We start from the raw sequence: 17,945 nt of genomic DNA, 5'->3' as shown, positions 1-17,945 counted from the left end.
GATTTCCAACTGCGGATAATTTGGCACCTCCCAGATTCACACTTGATAAATGTTGAAGATATACACCTCGAACTGAGATATATTAGTGACAGTCATCTCAACTATGAAGAGAAGCATTTAGTAGGGTAGTTCTTGCATCAAACCGCCTCATTTCGAGGTCCGCTTTACTTTAATTGAAGAACATACTCCACCAGGTATACTAAGCGAGTCATCTCTCTATATATAATTTCATTTCCATGAAAGTGTACCTCAGTTTGCTGAGTTCACACGGTAATATTGAACAGAAAGTCAAAAAAGCAAGCCACATTTTGAAGCTCTTGCCAAGAGGCGGCAGAAGTTATGGATGAACTGGAGGGAGTTCCTTCCTCAAGCCATCTAGTCTAAAGGTTTGTAAGAGATCATCTCTCGTTGGACCCTTTGAATGAGGCATAAACCTTCCGATAAGCGAAAGAGATACCCTTATGCTAGTTACATATGGGATATCAGCATTGTCGGGACCTGTGTATGGCAGCTCACAAACACCGCCATGACTTGTGACGCTACTACTCTCTGGCCTATGATAACTGCCCAGTTGCACAGCAATTGGATGTTTACCAAATTGCAAATCTCGCCGATTGCTCCGCTTCGGATTTCACGCAGAGGTCATTACCTGACGCTAAAGTGATATCCATTCCGCATCAAGCTTATTCACATCACGTCCGGGTAAAGAAAGTCGAACACAAAGGTTCAATTATGCTCCAAACAACAGTCTGTGACGCCGTCAAATTTGAACTGATCCCAGCATCCATCATCGACTACCAAATTGTTCTTCCACTCCTTCTTCGTACCGGGCAGAGGAAGCCACTTTCCTGAGTTATATGGATCATCACTGTTGTAATCACTTTGCTGATATCATGCGATATGGACACGCTGGTGGGTTTAGCCATGAGTATGCATCTGTCATTGCAGCGTTGGTTGTGGAAGAGTGGTCGTCGGGAATTTACTTCGCTATTGGTATCGAGAGCCTTATTGAGGCTCAGCCTGATCACATTGCCAATGATCGCCCGCATGGATTCGTTCTGTCCAAAGAAATATCTAGTGCTGCACAGGATATATTCAGAAAATACTTTATTTTTGATTCACAATATTCTATTTGTTGCGGATGGATTAAACTCAACTGCAGCTTTCCTAAAAATCATTAAGAATTCAATCAAGATCAACTACGCAGCGAATTCACGGCAAACCTGACTACAAATTCTTTTAGTTTGATTCTTCAATTTGACCATACTGAGTGTACGAAGTATATACTAGCAGAGCTGATATGCTTTTGCTGTTCTTAAATTGTTTCCAGCCTGACTTCTTCATCGAAGAAGTTCAGCCACTTCAAGCATATCACTAATTATCGGCCCATCTATCACGCTTAACAAGCACCTTAACGGTCGATCTATTAACCGCATTTGCACGATCTACCCACTCCATACTTCTAGCGTCTGTCTCATAAAGCTCTAATTCGAACCGGGAAATGAAAAGCGCAATTGCTATATGTATTTCTTCAATCGCAAGACTGAACACTCAGTTAGCAACCTGATCGACTTCGTCATTCTGGAAGAGAAAAGTGACTTACTTCATGCCAAGACAATTTCTTGAACCTTTGCTAAATGGAGCGAAATACTTTTCTAATACTTTCTCTTCGTCCCTAACCCATCGTTCGGGGTCGAATTTCTCGGGCGAAGGAAAGATAGACGCGTTATGATGAAGTGATAAAAGGGTTTGCGAGATGGTTGTCTATACGTTTTTCGAGCGTGTTAATAGTCTTTCCACTCTGGCTATTAGGAAAAGTGTATACGTACACCTGCTGGTATGAAATGTCCATCTACAACTACTCCCCCATCGGGTACAATACGCGGAAGATAACCTGGCACCAAAGTATGAACACGCATACTTTCCTTGACAACTGCCGTCTGTTTCAATATTTTAGCAAAACTCCTGCATCAAAATTCTCATCTGATGTATTGTCGCGCAGATGCGAACGAATTACTTACCAGATATGGTAATCTTTGAACTAGGCTGCAATCAAAAGTTTCGTGCGATGTAATACCGTGAGCAGTTAGTTCGTCTAGCAATTTAGAAGAAACGGATGATGAAGAGAGAATATAGTATAAAGCATTTGCAATTGTAGCTCCTGTAGTGTCAGTCCCTGCAAGTACGAATAAGAACGCCTCGTCTACCAAGTCTGGTATGGAAAATTCGGAACGCGGTTCCTCGGGAGTTGAAGCGAGAAGAAGATCGAAGACGGTATTTGATGACGAGTCATTTTTGGTGATTTCGCGTGAATTCTGTCGTGCAACAGCCCTTGTGGCCCATTTTGCGCATTTCTAAGAAAAAACATGATGAGCATGAATAGAAATGAAGAACGCTGTATAGAAAGTAAAGGCATGAAAAAGAAAATGGAGTGTATTCACATCTCTAATACTTTTAAATCCGGGAACTGTCTTCTGGGCTAGCGAATCAGGTAGGTTTGTTGCCAACCACGCAACGGCGGGGAATGTTTTCACTGAGACGACAAAATCAAGGTTAGAGAATATGTCCCAAGAGAGACATCGACTGAACGTGAGCAGGCAGAGAAGTGGGTGAGAAATCTTACATATCCAAAAATTGTTGAAGAAGGCATCCATGCTTGCCAATAATTCCGGATGCTCTTCCTGTGAGTTTAAAAGATGTTGAGGTTCGTCAAAAGCCATTTTAAATATTACTTCCGACTGTTACTCAAAACTTAGCATGATGATTCGTGTGAGAAGAGGGGGAAAATGATATTGAACTATAATAGCAGTGACTAACAGAAATGGAGCGACAGAGTCGATGCATGTCAATAGGTCTTTTCTCTTCTCCACGCTTAATCATGACGTTGGCCGCTTCCTGAGCGACTGCGAGAATACCTGGTGCCATCGAATCTGCAGCTTTTGACGAGAATAAAGATCTGACTTTTTGTCGCCGCAGACGATGTTCTTGTGGGTCTAGGATGGAAACAAGAGACTCGGACACGCTTATCTGCTTATAATAACCTGGGTCCTTGCGATAAGTTGTCCTGTTGTTGAACATTCTATCATGACTCAATATCCACAGTTCGATGTTGTTTACCTCAGGTGCTTACTTTGAAAAAAATTCTGGATCATTGACATGGACATGATTGGGGGCAATTCGGATGACCGAAGAATCTGAAGGGTGCTATTTAGCCAAACGGGAGCCTTGAGTTGAAAAGATAAACTGACTGTATTCTGTGTGCATTTTTTCAAACTTCTTGGCATATATTCCATCTCGAATGAAGTTGTAATAAAATTCATACCAGGATGTTGCGGCAGCTAGCCTTGGTCCTGGAATTTTGGACAGCGGATGGAAGTATAGACGCCGAAAGGCACAGCATAGAGAAGTAACAACCACAGAGATTACAATTATTTGTAATGATAGAGGAATATGTGATGAAGTTGAATACCTCCACTGGGAATCCTTAGTAGTATCCATGCTTTGAAGTTGTGCGAATGGTAATGAAAACGAAGTATCTCTGTTCGAACAAAAGAGAATCAATATTGGCTTGATCGAGATATAAATCAAAGGTTCGAAGGTGACAATGGAGGGGACGAGATACTTATACGTCCTGAGATGTTACATTGTATCGTATTGAAGGTTTGCAGATCTTTCTGGGTCTGTACAAGATTGTTCAGCTATTGGAGTACGGTTGGCGAGCACCATGCCACAACGCATCATGTGAGTGACATTTAAATTAGCTTTTGGAAGAATCTTTAAAACTTATCTCGCATGTAATCCGCATTAATGTCTCTTATCCTAGTACTGTCCAGTAACAAATCTAGTTTCTCGATCAAGGCAGATTGTATTCATAAGCGAAAAATGAAGGGGCAGCATGAACGACCCCGCTTCGTGTCCAGATCCAGAATGATCTGCTCTCCATAACCGCCGCTTACTTTTCTTCAGCCAAGGAGAATTTTTGATAGGATATTTACCTAGGAGAGTTGCAATGAATAAACCAGGGGAAAAGATGTTGTGGGTATTTACGAGTTGAGACAATAAGTTGCACCTTCCACATTCAATCCTCTTTGCATGCCAAGGAAGTGGGGTAGATGACAACTCTTTCACATTGCCGTCTTATTCCACAAGTCAAATCAAACTGCCGAACATTTCCCTTAAACCCTATCTCCTTATGCACCTTCACTCTATCCCCAATCCAGGCTCCACCCATCTCAATACTTTGTCTTATAACACGATGGCGTGAGTGACTATGTTTTCTACAGAAAGTATAAAAATACCATGTTCGGTGGCACACAACTTGAGCTGTATCTTGGATCTACGTTTGCTTTTCTCGATGAATCTTCATTGATGAACGAGAGACTCATATCTTAACAAACCAAGAAGCACGCTTACCGTTCAATATTATACGGACCTTCAAACACTTTATATACCATACACTTCTGAATCCGTCAGACCACTTGTTGACCTCTCTCTGCAACAGCCCATCCCGTTTCCTCATACTTCTTTATTCTTCTTATAATCTCCTCCACATCCTTCCAAATCCTCTCTCTGTTTCGTAACCCTTTCAATCTTCCCTCCTTGAATCCTTTAGTAATTCCCAAATACAACTGATACCAATCCAATTTCTTCGTATCAACCCCATTCTCAAACCCCGTCTTCAACGCCCCCTCAATTTTCTCATCAAACATGGGCTCAGCAGCTTTCCATTCGTCGTACAACTCGGGAAGTTCTTCCCAAATAAGTGAACGCAATGCCACTAACTGCTCATTATGCTCTGTTCGTCTTTTTTCACGAGACTTGAGGTCCGCCCCAGAAACAGTAGCCCAGAAAGATGGAGGTGTGAGATCGTATATTTCCCACAACCAAGGCATTTCAGAAATAACAAGTTTATAAAAGAAACCCTGAGAAAGTTGAGTAAAAGCCCTGGATACGAGACGAATGGAGGCAATATCTTTAGATGGAAGATACAATATAATCTCATCTTGAAGTTCTTGCGACAGCTTGAGGAATGGATCCCGAGAATCATTACGTGGGGACCGTCGGGGCCGAGGTTTTGAAGGGCGGATAGGGAAGGCTGGCGAGCTGAGGGAGAAATGTGAATTTTTGGTTATTGCTGATTGAAAGACAGAGCGCAAAGCTGGTATGAAGACAGGGTTTGCGGCGAGCCATTCTGTGCCGCGACTATGGCTCCACCATTGCTCACTGCAGTGACGGACAGCGCGATCGCGAGGAAAATCAGTGTCATATCTGTAGCAGGACTCTTTATCGCGCCACTTCATTAAATCTTGAATAGAAGTCTGATTGAAACTTAGCCGTGATGCATGTTTATAGACCTCGAGACAAGTTGGATGAAATGGCATTGCCACTTCCTGAGTATTTGGAGGCACCTGCAGATCATGAAATCAGTTTTCAAAACCTTTGTTCTTAAGATAATGGTGTGTGAATAGAATATTCAATATTCTCGGCTGCAGTCTGACCATGAGAACATGACTAATTCTTAGAATTGATGGAAGAATTTCCTTTGTTTGAGATCATGAAGAATTGAAAAGACCTACTTGCCAAATCACAGTATCTGCGAGCACATCGTTATCGAGTCCATGACGGGCTGGCGCTAATACGACGTAACCCATGTCCCGTGAAGGTACATGGTCACCAAGACCGGAAAGAAAGACACCCCCCTCGAGTTCAAAGTCTTCGTCATCAGGGCTAGGACTCCAGTTATTATCCTTGTAAACGAGACATTGTGCCGTGGTACACCCTCTCATTTCTTGAGCAGTGATGAAATTGCCATTGTATGCTTTGCTTCCTGAGCATTTGGGGCCTGGTAGATGTGTAAATTTATTCTCCCACTGCACACTTTGTGCTTCTTCATTAGTCATCATGATCTTCTCGACTCTTGGAGGATTTAGTAACTTGTGTTGATCGAATTTCGATAACCATTCGTGATATAGCTTTTTGTCGTCATCTGAGTCGAAATTGCAATCACTCTCGTAGTCATCTATTTCCATCTCATTGCCTATTTGGGCGTCTTGGTGATCTTCTATTGCGGAAGATGCTTCCAAAACATGGTCTTTGGAGGAACTCTCATCCGAGTCTGAATCATACTCCAAAGGCTCATCATCCGATGCACTTTCATAGGAATACGACAAACTGTCATCCTCAACCATGGGTGTGTTATCTTCATAGAAAGGTAGATTATTTTGCATATTGTGCTCTCCATTCTGTTCTGGAATCAATGCTGTACGATAGAACAAACATCCATACTCGGTACCACAACTTTCATCCCCCGCCTTATACCCTCCATCTGGATTATACCAGGAAGCACTTTCGTCATCAATTTCATCTGGAGTCCGATCTCGTCCTATGTTAAAGCTAACGCCACAGATTTGACATGGAATCTCCGAGTAACCTGAAGACGATTTGGTCAATATTTTGGAAGTAGTATGTGTAGGTAGTTCTCGTCAAACTTACCCATCTTAAATAATGAAATTGAGTGAAATTTCGAGACACTTCTCAACATGCGATAAATTACTGACAAAATCTCTGTATTTAAAAAGCTGGAAACAAAAAGTGACAAGGGAATACTTACCCAGTGGTTGCGAATAAGCTTATTTAAATAAGCTTTAGCAACCCCGTATTCCGGGTCGATTAAAGATCCACTCCAGGCTACTGGTAAGGATATCTAGGCAGTGTATCCACAACATTCTAGGGCCTCTTGGGCCTCAGACACTATTTTCCTTGTCACAGACTTAGCTGCTTTGCCTGTATACCGACTTAGGCAAATGTTGCTAAATGAATCTGGATACCAGCCAGTGCTTCCTAGATGTGTGATTTTACAAGTTTTCATTCCTCCCCCCAGCCACTGATGAAGAAGATAGTGTCATCTCGAGAGTTTCTTTCTGGCAGCTTCATCAATTCTAATTTTCACTCATTCACAGTCTCAACATATCAAGATGAGATGCTGTTGCAAATCTGGAATTCTGGAACCAATCTTTTCTACTTGGTTCAAATGCATAGTCCGATTAAAAGCATCAAAAAAGTCAACTAATTTTCCAATTTCCTTGATACACCCTAACTCTGATCCCTCCCACAATCAACCCACTACCAATCTCCCCCTCCTCAATCCCCAATACCACGCCCCAAGTACCACTCCCACATTCAGAAAATCAAAAACCAGCGCTCCCCCAAAAATAATCCCATCATACGTCCACGCATTCTCGCTCGTCATGTGAATTCTACTTACCGCAATTGCCCAAGGTAGCATCCATAGTAGATTACTTCCCAGACTTTGCACAAAGTAAAGCTTCGGGACAGTAGCCAGGAGAATAGCGACAAGTTGCGTGGTGACGGCATAGAAGATATAACACCAGTCGATTGTTCTCCACATGTGTTCCGTGATTTTTGCTACAGCTGCGGATTCGGAGAGGTAGAAAGAAAACTTGCGGATGCCCCAGAGGGAGAGGAAGATACAGAACAGGCTTTCTACGAGAAGGGCAATGACACTGGATACTAGGGCGTAGTGAACGATTTCTGTGATTGTCAGTATTATTTCCTCCCTCGTATTTATTCCAATAGATGGAGCTCAAGACCTACTTTTAACATCCGCCATCTCAGCTCTCGGCTTCCTGGTCTCAATCCCAACACTCTTTCTCCAAGCTCCCCACGCATGACCCACGAAGGTCGATGTAGATGCCTGCAATGCGTTCACAGGAACCATAACAATACCCCATCGGATATTATTGAACACACCCCATGCAGTAGCATAATCAAGACCCATAGATACAATCCCATGGATGAGCCATAGATAGATCGCATTGCGGAGAGCGGATTCGAGGAATGTCCATTTTCCTGGTTTGAAGAGTGTTTTGAGTGCTAAAATGGTGATTCTGGGGTTTGACTCGGCTGCGTTTCCTGACTCGGATGGTGATAGTGACCCCGATGGAGATGCCGATAAAGATGCGGATTCGCGTGTAGTAGAAGGCGAAGAAGAAGACCGTTGCATCTTCAAAGCAAGATAAATAAAATATAGCAAGCCACATCCTGCAGAAGCAAGATCACATGTCATTCTGATCAACGCCTGGGTATTAACTGTTGGTGTGAAAGAGCCTACATGGAATTTTGAAATGATAAGCAAGTCCAACAAAATATTCACCGCAAATTGTACCGAACTAATCAACAGCGGTACATCTGGATGATCCAAAGCTCGTGTTGAATTTGCAACCGCAGTGCTCATTGCACTGGATAATGCTTGTACTGATGAGATTCTAACATATGTAAGACTGGCTTTTCTTACAATCTCAGGTACAAAAGCCGCGGCGAGATGTTCGGCACTTGCGAGAAAAATTATCATGAGTAGAATACCGAATAGAATTTGGAAGGAAATGAGGGTATAGGTGAGTGTCAATCGTGAACGTACACTTCGATTTGATTCATCAGCTATGATAACCCAGACAGCTCGAGGGAGTCCCTCGTTGAGTACCTCTACTATTACGCCGATATAGGTGTATACATCTGTGGTTGCCACTTGGGTAGAATCGATATTGGCTACCCATAGTTTACTGAGGGTGGAGTAAAGAGCTGGGAGGATGAAAGCCCCCGTGTTGAATAGAAGGGAGCCAGGATAGCTGTGGGGAATTAGTACTGCTGAGTGAGACAAGAGATGATGGACTCAGCTCACGTTTCCCGGTCAAAAATGCTTCTCCAGTGAGGAAGAGACTCCGTGATGTATCTCCATCTGCTATCGGAACCCGTGACGCTTTCTTCTTGTACCACCTCTTCTGATTCTTCATCAACTCTCCCTACCGCCGCATTCAATCCGTCATCTTTCGTCGGTATCATCCTGTATCTAATTTTGGAAGATGAAGAAGGTGAACTCATGTTGAGCAACGTGAACTACTAACCATCCTTATCACTGCCAGTTGAAAAAGCAGGAATGAGGGGAAATTTGCAAATGACCCATTGAGGAAGAAGCATCGTGATGCTACACTTGATTGTGGCTTTATGCAAAGAAACCTTTTGACGGTTGACAAACCAATGATATTTTTGAAATGGATTGTGGTGGTGTCTTCATTTGTGATGTTTCTACTTTACGATTCTGCACCTATGGTTTGCTAAGATGTTTGGATGATTCTGGACAATCATGCTCAGATACACAATCAAAACGTTACATCGAGGACTGTCAAGCATTTTGGGGACGGAATACGAAACTTCTGTATTTGTCCAAATGATATCGCGATGATTGATTCTTTGCTTGCGATGTGAGTTGTTTTAAGGAAAGTTTCTCTGAACAAAGAATGCCATGACATATGCACTGGAATATGTATCATCTCCTGTTTGACAAATCTCGTGATGTCTACTAGCATCATCACTATTCATCTCAAGGAAACCGATGATAATGGATTCAACAAGTACTCTGTATTATTCCTCGAATACCCCACTATCGACATCAGCTTACTCGTAAAATTCACAAACAGCTTTGTACAGAACAGAGCCCGAAGTCCGGGCCCACAAAGCATGTACTGTATTACGGCCAATGAAAAACCGCTTATAGTCAGGGGTTCAATTGCGGGGTTCCACCTACTAACTTCTTTAGCAACTAACCTTATCGCTGCCATAAGCTTTGAAGCTCCAAAGCTTCGTTCTTCAGGCATCTCCTATCATCTCACCTGTAAGATTTTGTATCGCCGACGACCAGCAAAGTCTTAGCTTTTGATTAGTTGTTATGATGTATTTGATCACAAATTATATGCAGAATGCATTCAATCTCCGCACCGGCTTTAAGGCGCGGGGTAGCTGTTTCCTTTATCTTTGCTCTGATGTCTGCCCACATTCCTAAAAACACATACATCATTCCTTCCCCCCTCCTTCCAAAGTAATAAATATAACGAAGCTTCTCTCCCTCCCTCTTGTTTCCACAAGCACGACAACAAAATCCACTCATCCAACTCATGAACACCATAACCACCCTCCCAACCACTCTAAAAAACAAAGCTCAAGCCCTCATCTCCACAATGTCCCTCCCAAAAACTTACAAAGCTGCTGTTTTCGAAAAAGCCGATAGTCCATTCGTCATCAAAGACATCGAGCTAAGACAACCATCCGCAAATGAGGTTCTCGTAAAAGTCATTGCATGCGGAGTATGTCACTCCGACGCCGTCGTTCAATCTGGTGGTTTCGGAAACGGGTTTCCGATCATTCCGGGCCATGAGATAATTGGTACCGTTGCTGCTGTTGGAGAAGGTGTGCAGAAATGGAAGGTTGGAGAGAGAGTAGGAGGTCCTTGGCACGGAGGTCATGATGGCACTTGTAAACAGTGCAATCGAGGACAATTGTATGTTTTTCCTCTTGCTAGCATCTCTCTTTTCTGCAATAGCAATATGACTTGTGATTTGCTAACGATCTGACCCCGCAGTCAAATGTGTTCCAATGGTGCCATTAACGGTGTTACTCGCGACGGAGGATTCGCCGAATATGTTCACCTTCGAAGCGAAGCCGTAGTGAGAGTTCCAGAAGATGTCGATCCTTATGAATATGCCCCAGTCCTCTGCGCCGGAATCACTGTCTTCAACAGTATGAGAAAATTACAGATTACACCTGGTGAAGTTGTTGCCATTCAAGGATTGGGCGGATTGGGACATTTGGCTGTACAGTATGCAGCTAAGATGGGATTCAAGGTTGTAGCTATTAGTGGTGGTGACAAGAAGAGAGATTTTGCTCATAAGTTGGGTGCTCATGAGTATATTGACACATCGAAGGATGATCCCGTCAAGAAATTGACCGAAATGGGAGGAGCAGCCCTCATTGTTTGCACGGCTCCAAACCCAAAATCCATTTCTCCCTTAACTGGTGGATTAGGCGCGGGTGGAAAATTGCTCATTTTGGCTCCTTGTGGTGGCGTGGAGATCAACTCGGTTGATCTCATCATGAAGATGGCTTCTGTTTGCGGTTTCCCATCTGGTCATGCGTTGGATAGTGAGGAGGCTATTGAGTTCACCAAGTTGCATGATGTTCACTGCATGATTGAGAAATTCCCATTGAAGGATGCTCAGAAGGCTTATGATCACATGTTAAGTGGTGATGTTAGGTTCAGAAGTGTTTTGGTCATGGATCAATAATTGTTTATGGGGCAACGAAGATATGAATGATGGAATGGAAAAACTTCATGGCGATCTGTCGCTCGATACTAAAAATTCAAAGGCTAACGGAACGAGATTGAATCAAGTAGTTATTAGGGTTTCAATATCATGATTTCAATAATTTTCGGAAAGAAAATTTACATTTGCTCTTCTTGAAAATCGGTGTGAACATTTCGGTTTCTACCTCGAATATCTGCTTGATTAGTGGTCATGTCAGTGAGAGATCAGTTACTGTGGTAAGATAGCCTCATATTGACCTTCCGAATGAGGAAGTTTCTGAGACTTGGCGAGCGTAAAACTGAATTCATAAGTCATGGATGTCTTTTCGAGCTTCAAATGAGGGAAACCAATCACCCTATTCCTACTTCCTCTAGCGAGTTCTTGAAACATCTTCATTTTATGTACCTAGGTACTGTGTCTATTTTTTGAGTGGGCAAAGACGGCAGCCATCCTAATTACAATTTGACTCGAGTCAACCATCGCGATTTTATACTTTCAGATATGCAACAAAAGTCCATGGTGAGTTGTTCAAGTATCCAATCAGTTGAAAGGCAAGTAAACTAGAGCGATTTTGAATTTCCAGACATGCAACAGAACGGTCTGACGAACTATTGAAGTAGCTGGAAATATATAGATGCGAAAGTATATCCTTTAGTCTGAAAATTGGAGGAGGATTTGCTATCACCCGCAGGATCAACTACTCAATCAACTAGGCTGGACTATATCCTGTCTGCGGTGTAGTCTACGTCGTAGACTCGTAGGGGAAGCGAATAGCATCTGAATCGTACCTTGAGCATGTGTTGAAATCAATCAATTAAACTTTGTGTAACCATTCATCCGCTGCCCTGCCCTATCTTGGCTGATGTGCTCAAGCCCAATCATTTACCGCCAGCAGTTCATCAATCAATCCCTTCAAAACCTTGAATCAAGTTCGATTATGATGATCATAATACAAGCATTTGAATTTGGTATTCATTTATCTATTGGTTGTATAATACAGGAAAAGGATGATCGCTGACGTCGCAAAATTGACGTCATTGTGTGCACCCCCTGTTTCCTCAAGAGAAACTTGGCAAGAAGCGAGATTCTTATGATGATGGGGAGGAGGATTGAATGAGAGGAGATAAGTATCACGAAACTGCTCGTATTCTTGAAGGAAATTTCTCATTATCAAATCATTAAAAATAATATACACTATAAGCTTTCGCCAAGTCACATACTCCAAATATTCATTTATATCCTTGAACAGATATCAAATCTCAAAACAACCCATACCAACCATCAACATGCCTCTTTTCGGTCGCCATCAAGAGGAATATGAGCCAGAGCCAGTCGTGGAAGAGCCCAAGCGAAGCTCATCTATCTTCCATCGTAACCGTGCCGAGTCTATCTCACCGTCTGAACGTTCCATGTCCACCGTCTCCTCCACTCCATCTCACAGTAGTCGTAATCGCGGATTCTTACACAAGAATCGAGAAGTTCAAGACCCAGTTATCGCAGCTGCGGAGCAAAGAATCATTAATGCTGAGCAAATGGAGAGAGAAGCCGACAGAGCATTGATTAATGCTAGAGAGGCGGTGGCAGAAGCAAGAGAACATATGAGACAACTTAAGCTGGAGATGGAAGCACAGTAAGTCATCCAAACTTTGAAGAAAGCAAGAGCACAAGATACTAATCTGTTGTGTAGAGCAAAAGCATTGAAGGTTCGACAAGGACAAGCAAACAACATCTACAAGAGAGCCAAACCTCTTGGTCGTAAGTGACTATCTTGATCCCATTCATTTTTAGAATATCATCGCTGACACCAGTCATTAGGTCATCAAGTCCCCGGCTTGTGAAGAGTATCATATCCAATGTGACGCTTGTCACGGATTGCAATATAGTATTTGCGATAATCTGTTTGAATGTTTAGCGGGATCGGTCTTGGGAGGATGATTGTTTTTCAGCGTGGAGTTGACAGGAGCGAGTGAGACTTTTTGGAATATGGTTGGGATAGAAACAACCAATGAATGTATTATTGTTATGATCATAATGAGAACGAATGCCGTTGATACCAATTTTTTTGAAACATAACGATAATGTAAAGCTAGTTGATGGCTCTGCAGACATTTCATCGTGTTGGCCTCGTGTGTAGGTGCCATCCTGTGTCCTTGAACATTGTGAGCAGAAAGCATGCCGTCGATATCAAGTGAGAAAATCGTTTTCGTAGGTTTGGCAAGAAGTGATACTATTCCCAAAATTGAGTGTTGTTATGATGGGTGAGAATGACAAACATGCAGCATTGAAATGAATAAAGAGAAACTTCTCGGAAAGGCACATGATCACATGACACGACCCCGCGCCTCCGCCTTTTTTTGGAAACAACTTAGTTCTCGAATCGGATAAGCCTTACCTTGGCACTCCCCCAAGATCACCGGAGACCAGGAACACGAGGACTCCTACAACCCTCGCAAGCTTCAATTCTGAATCATAATCTGCTCCCGTTCCTTTCCTTTCCCTTCCCTTCCTCCTTTCCTTTCCTTTGTGACCTCGTGGACAACTTCATTGTCATTTTCTTCTTTTTTGCTCGAATGTATATGTCTTCCGTCTCCTAAGGTTATTTGGGTAGAAGGATAAAAAGGTCCTACTTGTTGGAATAGTTGCTTTCCTTTTGTTTCAATCGCATTTCGTACATTTCGTACATACTACTGTTATTCTTTGATCGGCGGTGAGGAGAAGCCTCAATCATGATTTCGTTCTCAATACATACCAATCCACGACCGCGCATGTCTTTACTTCTGCTGTGTTTATTCTGCGCGTCATCTTTCTCAATTGGCGTATATGGCAGGTCAAACGATGTTGTGCGACAGAATGATTTGATTCAACGACCACTTACGAATAATGAAGATATCACAATCAATGGGAGCCCTCAAAAGCCCATCCAGCCTGGAGATACAAAAATCCTACCGGCAATGTTAAGCGCGCTGGACGTGCTACAAGGAGCCTACTTTGCGACATGGCAAGGCATTTATCCAACAGGAATTGATTGGACATCTGCAGTGATTGGTATAATTCTCTCTTTCCATGTTGAAATCTTTATTGAGCAAGAACTGACACTACTTTCCAAACAGGCACTTATGTTGCTGGTGCTCTCACCACTATTACCAAGTCCTTTTCTGAACTTTCCTCGCCAAAAATGAACGAGAACATCATCAATAAATACTTCACCGAAGTAGTTGGATTTTATTTTGGCCAGGATGCCTTCTCTCTACGACAGCAAGCCTATGATGATATGTTATGGGTAGTTCTTGGTTGGTTGGATACTGTCAAATTCATTGATTTGCACTCTGAATTACACTATTCGAACGACTCTCAGCCAGAGTGGTACGGACAACAATACAAACCTGCATTTGCCCACCGGGCGCGACTATTTTGGGAATTGGCATCGCAAGGATGGGACACGACTCTCTGTGGTGGTGGGATGATATGGTCTCCATACCTTACTCCATACAAGAACGCAATCACCAATGAACTCTACATCGCAGCTTCGATATCGATGTACCTATATTTCCCTGGAGATGACAATCAATCCCCATTTATTCATTCCAGCCCTACATATCCACCTCGCGATCCGAAATATCTACAGGCAGCTGTTGATGCTTACAAGTGGCTGAGTGGCTCAAATATGACGGATTTGCAAGGTCTATATGTCGACGGATATCATATCTCGAATCTTTCTGGCGGTGACAATACCCATTGCGATTCTAGAAATGAAATGGTATATACCTACAATCAAGGCGTTTTGCTTACCGGACAACGTGGTCTGTATGACGCGACCGCTGCACGATCATACCTTGTGGATGGCCATAAACTTATCGCGAATGTTATTAATGCCACAGGCTACGATCTGAAAGACAATGTTGTCATCTCACCGCCACCCAAAGATGGTTCCGCATTGGCAAAGTGGTTTGGTCTTGGTAGAAATGGAATACTGGAAGAAGGTTGCGATTCAAGTGCTTCGTGTTCTCAAAATGGACAAACTTTCAAAGGCATATTCTTTCATCATTTGATTGCATTCTGTAGTGATTTGCCACGAGAGCCTATCGCAGGGACGAAAGAAAGTCTGGAACTCGACAGAGAGTGGCATTCTGACAAGTGCTCAAAGTATACAAAATGGATCAGGCGAAATGCCGAAGCTGCATTAAGTACTAAGAATGAAGAAGGGAAATTTGGTATGTGGTGGGGTGTACCGGCCACTCAGAGTTCATTTGCAGACTATACACAGAATCAGACATCGGGTGGCTCTGTAGACTATCGGAATACTGGAGTTCCAAAGAATGCCGAATGGAGAGGAGAGGAATACCCCAAAGAAGCGAAAGCAAGCAAGACTAGAGAAGGTGTAAATAACGATGGTGGGGTAGAAGATCCCAATGATCGAGGTAGAGGAAGAACTGTTGAAACTCAGGGTGGAGGATTATCTGTCTTGAGAGCATTATGGGAGGTAGAACTGAGATGATTGCATATATAGCTACCTATTTTGTTGTATTTTTTTTTCAGAAGGATCGTCTAAGATTTTGGCGTTCATGTTTATATTTATACCGAGATCTATATATGAATTCCAATGAATATTCTATTCCGCAAGATACTTAGATAGGTAGGTATGTTCATATGAGAGTCTACTTTACTACAAGTGCAACTACTTCACTATGTGACTTTATCAAACCGATTTTCACGAAAAGAAAGATTGATTAGATGGATTACTTAGATTGTCCAATGATCTCCAGATCATTGGACCATAACATAACTAGGGCTAGTTATGTTATGGTCCCCTCCCCCTCGTCCCCTAACAGACCCTTGCTTGAACCCTTATTATTACCTAATCCGATACGAGATACCCTCAAATATCAGCCACAATCCAAAGCATCAGCCACAAGCGAATCGCTGAAGCTATCCATTCCTTTAGCCTGTGACAACGTTACCATGTTTCACTTCATTCAAACTGTCCTGATTTATTCATTTGATCTCATTGTTCTCTTGAAAGTTTACAAACCTATCTTGGAGAGATTCCATTGAGGATTTCGAGGACAGTAATGCTTCGTATTCTCTAATGCTCTTTACCTAGGTATTGTCGCATAACGACCGCGACGCGTAATCTATCGGATACCATAGCTTTCACAGCTCATCAATTACTTCTCAATCACTCTCTGAACATCCTCACTTAGCAACTGTCATCTACAACTATCCTGTTGGGAGCTGATTGATACAAGTAGATAGGATGGTTGGGTTTAATGTATGTCAATCTTGGAAATCATCCAAAGCTGCCTCCCATTATTCGCACAATCCCAACTCCATTCCTGCCTTTGCATTACTAACCCTCCCTTCTCTCCTCAGTTCTTCCGCATTCTGGGAGATATCTCCCATACTCTCTCAAAATGTATCCTCATATTCGCCATTCACCGTAACTCCTCCGCGGAAGGTATGTTTCCCCGCCATCCCCACCCCTCCGATAAGCAACCCCCCAAACTAACATCTCCCAGGTGTCTCCCTCATAACCCAATCTCTTTATGCCCTCGTCTTTATAACCCGCTACCTGGATCTCTTCTCTGGGATTTTTATCCTCTGGAATTTCGTCCTCAAAGTCTTCTATATAGGTTCTTCTCTCTACATTCTCTTTTTGATGTTAAGAGTGTATGCGAGAACCAGGGAAAGAGAAAAGGCTTGGAAACTTGGTGGATTGTGTTTTGTGGGAAGTGCGGTATTGGCACCGATTGCGATGATGATTTTTGAGAAGAAGTATGGTTGGGGTTTTATGGAGGTGAGTTTATTCCTCGATATTTGAACATGGGCAATACTAATCAAGATGAAAACAGGTCCTCTGGGTCTTCTCCATTCTTCTCGAGTCAACCTGTATCCTCCCCCAACTCCTTCTTCTCCGTCAAACAACAGTTCCCACAGTCCTCGATTCTTTCTACCTTGTAACACTCGGCTCCTACCGCTTCTTTTACATCTTGAATTGGATTTGGCGTTCCTTAGATATAAATGATCGTTCTCCAGATGCGATATCAATCATTGGTGGCGTGATCCAAACAGCGTTTTACATCGACTTTGCTTGGGTTTATTATACAAGACAAAGAGTCAAGTTGAGAAATGGAGGAGTTGTTGATGCGGATGATATCAGTAGAGGCTGGTTGTTGAATAGAGTGTTGGGCAATAAACATATGGTGGGCACGGATGATGATGATGAGGGGGATGAGGAAGCAAATACTGTCGGTAGACAAGAGCCAAGCCGAAATGGTACTAAATGGGGAGCAAGAGGTATTTCAGTTAGTGCAGATGAGGGAGTTCTTGCAGGCGAAAGTCAAAGACAGGCAGGATATGAAGGACAAGAAAGTGGAGTCATTGATGCGGATGTGGATAAGGATGCGAAAATGAAGGATCCGGATGAGTTGGCGAGAATTTTGGATGAGGATGAGGGGGAAGAAAGTGAGGAGGATGGAACATTACCCATACCTGGAGAGAGCGGAAGTGGAGTTAGTAATGGGTCCGAGTGGAGGGGATAGTGGGTGGTGATCTGATTAGGAATGAAAGTGAGAATAGTCAGTTCCACGAGAGAAAAGGGCCTTTATGTACTCGTATGATTCAACAGATATGAAATGGGAATTTGGTGGACAGGCAAATGCATTAGGATCTAGGATGGATGAATCATGGATGAGGTTTAAAGGGATTGTTTGTTCATTTTATATTTATTTGGGAGAGAGAAACACTTGCTAGCTAGGTAGCTAGGTAGCTATGTAGCTGATAGTGATGAAT

General features: G+C 42.8%; 7 protein-coding genes across 7 annotated transcripts; 4 read left to right on the top strand and 3 right to left on the bottom strand.

Moving 5' to 3' along the window:
- Window positions 1-1,231: 1,231 nt before the first annotated feature.
- Window positions 1,232-3,498, bottom strand: EAE98_009984 (uncharacterized protein; the record flags this gene model as incomplete). The annotated part of the gene is made up of 8 exons (XM_038957605.1): window positions 1,232-1,543; window positions 1,604-1,764; window positions 1,830-1,940; window positions 2,022-2,354; window positions 2,442-2,738; window positions 2,818-3,079; window positions 3,131-3,194; window positions 3,249-3,498. 8 exons carry the CDS (start codon window positions 3,496-3,498, stop codon window positions 1,375-1,377), a joined length of 1,647 nt encoding a protein of 548 aa, XP_038806068.1. The 3' UTR covers window positions 1,232-1,374.
- A 971-nt stretch (window positions 3,499-4,469) lies between these two features.
- EAE98_009983 (uncharacterized protein) lies at window positions 4,470-6,496 on the bottom strand (the record flags this gene model as incomplete). Its single annotated transcript, XM_038957604.1, has 3 exons — window positions 4,470-5,408; window positions 5,577-6,430; window positions 6,493-6,496. 3 exons carry the CDS (start codon window positions 6,494-6,496, stop codon window positions 4,470-4,472), a joined length of 1,797 nt encoding a protein of 598 aa, XP_038806067.1.
- Window positions 6,497-7,114: 618 nt separating this feature from the next.
- EAE98_009982 (uncharacterized protein) lies at window positions 7,115-8,898 on the bottom strand (the record flags this gene model as incomplete). Its single annotated transcript, XM_038957603.1, has 3 exons — window positions 7,115-7,551; window positions 7,615-8,645; window positions 8,699-8,898. The coding sequence occupies 3 exons, from the start codon at window positions 8,896-8,898 to the stop codon at window positions 7,115-7,117; spliced, it is 1,668 nt and encodes a 555-aa protein (XP_038806066.1).
- Window positions 8,899-9,814: 916 nt separating this feature from the next.
- EAE98_009981 (uncharacterized protein) lies at window positions 9,815-11,381 on the top strand. Its single transcript, XM_038957602.1, has 2 exons — window positions 9,815-10,351; window positions 10,433-11,381. The coding sequence occupies exons 1-2, from the start codon at window positions 9,969-9,971 to the stop codon at window positions 11,133-11,135; spliced, it is 1,086 nt and encodes a 361-aa protein (XP_038806065.1). The 5' UTR covers window positions 9,815-9,968; the 3' UTR covers window positions 11,136-11,381.
- Window positions 11,382-12,442: 1,061 nt separating this feature from the next.
- On the top strand, window positions 12,443-12,994 carry EAE98_009980 (uncharacterized protein; the record flags this gene model as incomplete). The annotated part of the gene is made up of 3 exons (XM_038957601.1): window positions 12,443-12,786; window positions 12,844-12,911; window positions 12,972-12,994. The coding sequence occupies 3 exons, from the start codon at window positions 12,443-12,445 to the stop codon at window positions 12,992-12,994; spliced, it is 435 nt and encodes a 144-aa protein (XP_038806064.1).
- Window positions 12,995-14,107: 1,113 nt separating this feature from the next.
- On the top strand, window positions 14,108-15,651 carry EAE98_009979 (uncharacterized protein; the record flags this gene model as incomplete). Its single annotated transcript, XM_038957600.1, has 2 exons — window positions 14,108-14,201; window positions 14,267-15,651. The coding sequence occupies 2 exons, from the start codon at window positions 14,108-14,110 to the stop codon at window positions 15,649-15,651; spliced, it is 1,479 nt and encodes a 492-aa protein (XP_038806063.1).
- A 759-nt stretch (window positions 15,652-16,410) lies between these two features.
- Window positions 16,411-17,695, top strand: EAE98_009978 (uncharacterized protein; the record flags this gene model as incomplete). Its single annotated transcript, XM_038957599.1, has 4 exons — window positions 16,411-16,425; window positions 16,527-16,611; window positions 16,673-16,950; window positions 17,006-17,695. 4 exons carry the CDS (start codon window positions 16,411-16,413, stop codon window positions 17,693-17,695), a joined length of 1,068 nt encoding a protein of 355 aa, XP_038806062.1.
- Window positions 17,696-17,945: the final 250 nt, after the last annotated feature.

The sequence above is a fragment of the Botrytis deweyae genome (genome assembly GCF_014898535.1).
Source record: "Botrytis deweyae strain B1 chromosome Unknown BDEW_032, whole genome shotgun sequence".
NCBI lineage: Eukaryota > Fungi > Ascomycota > Leotiomycetes > Helotiales > Sclerotiniaceae > Botrytis > Botrytis deweyae.
This window is presented reverse-complemented; position numbering and strand designations above follow the sequence as displayed.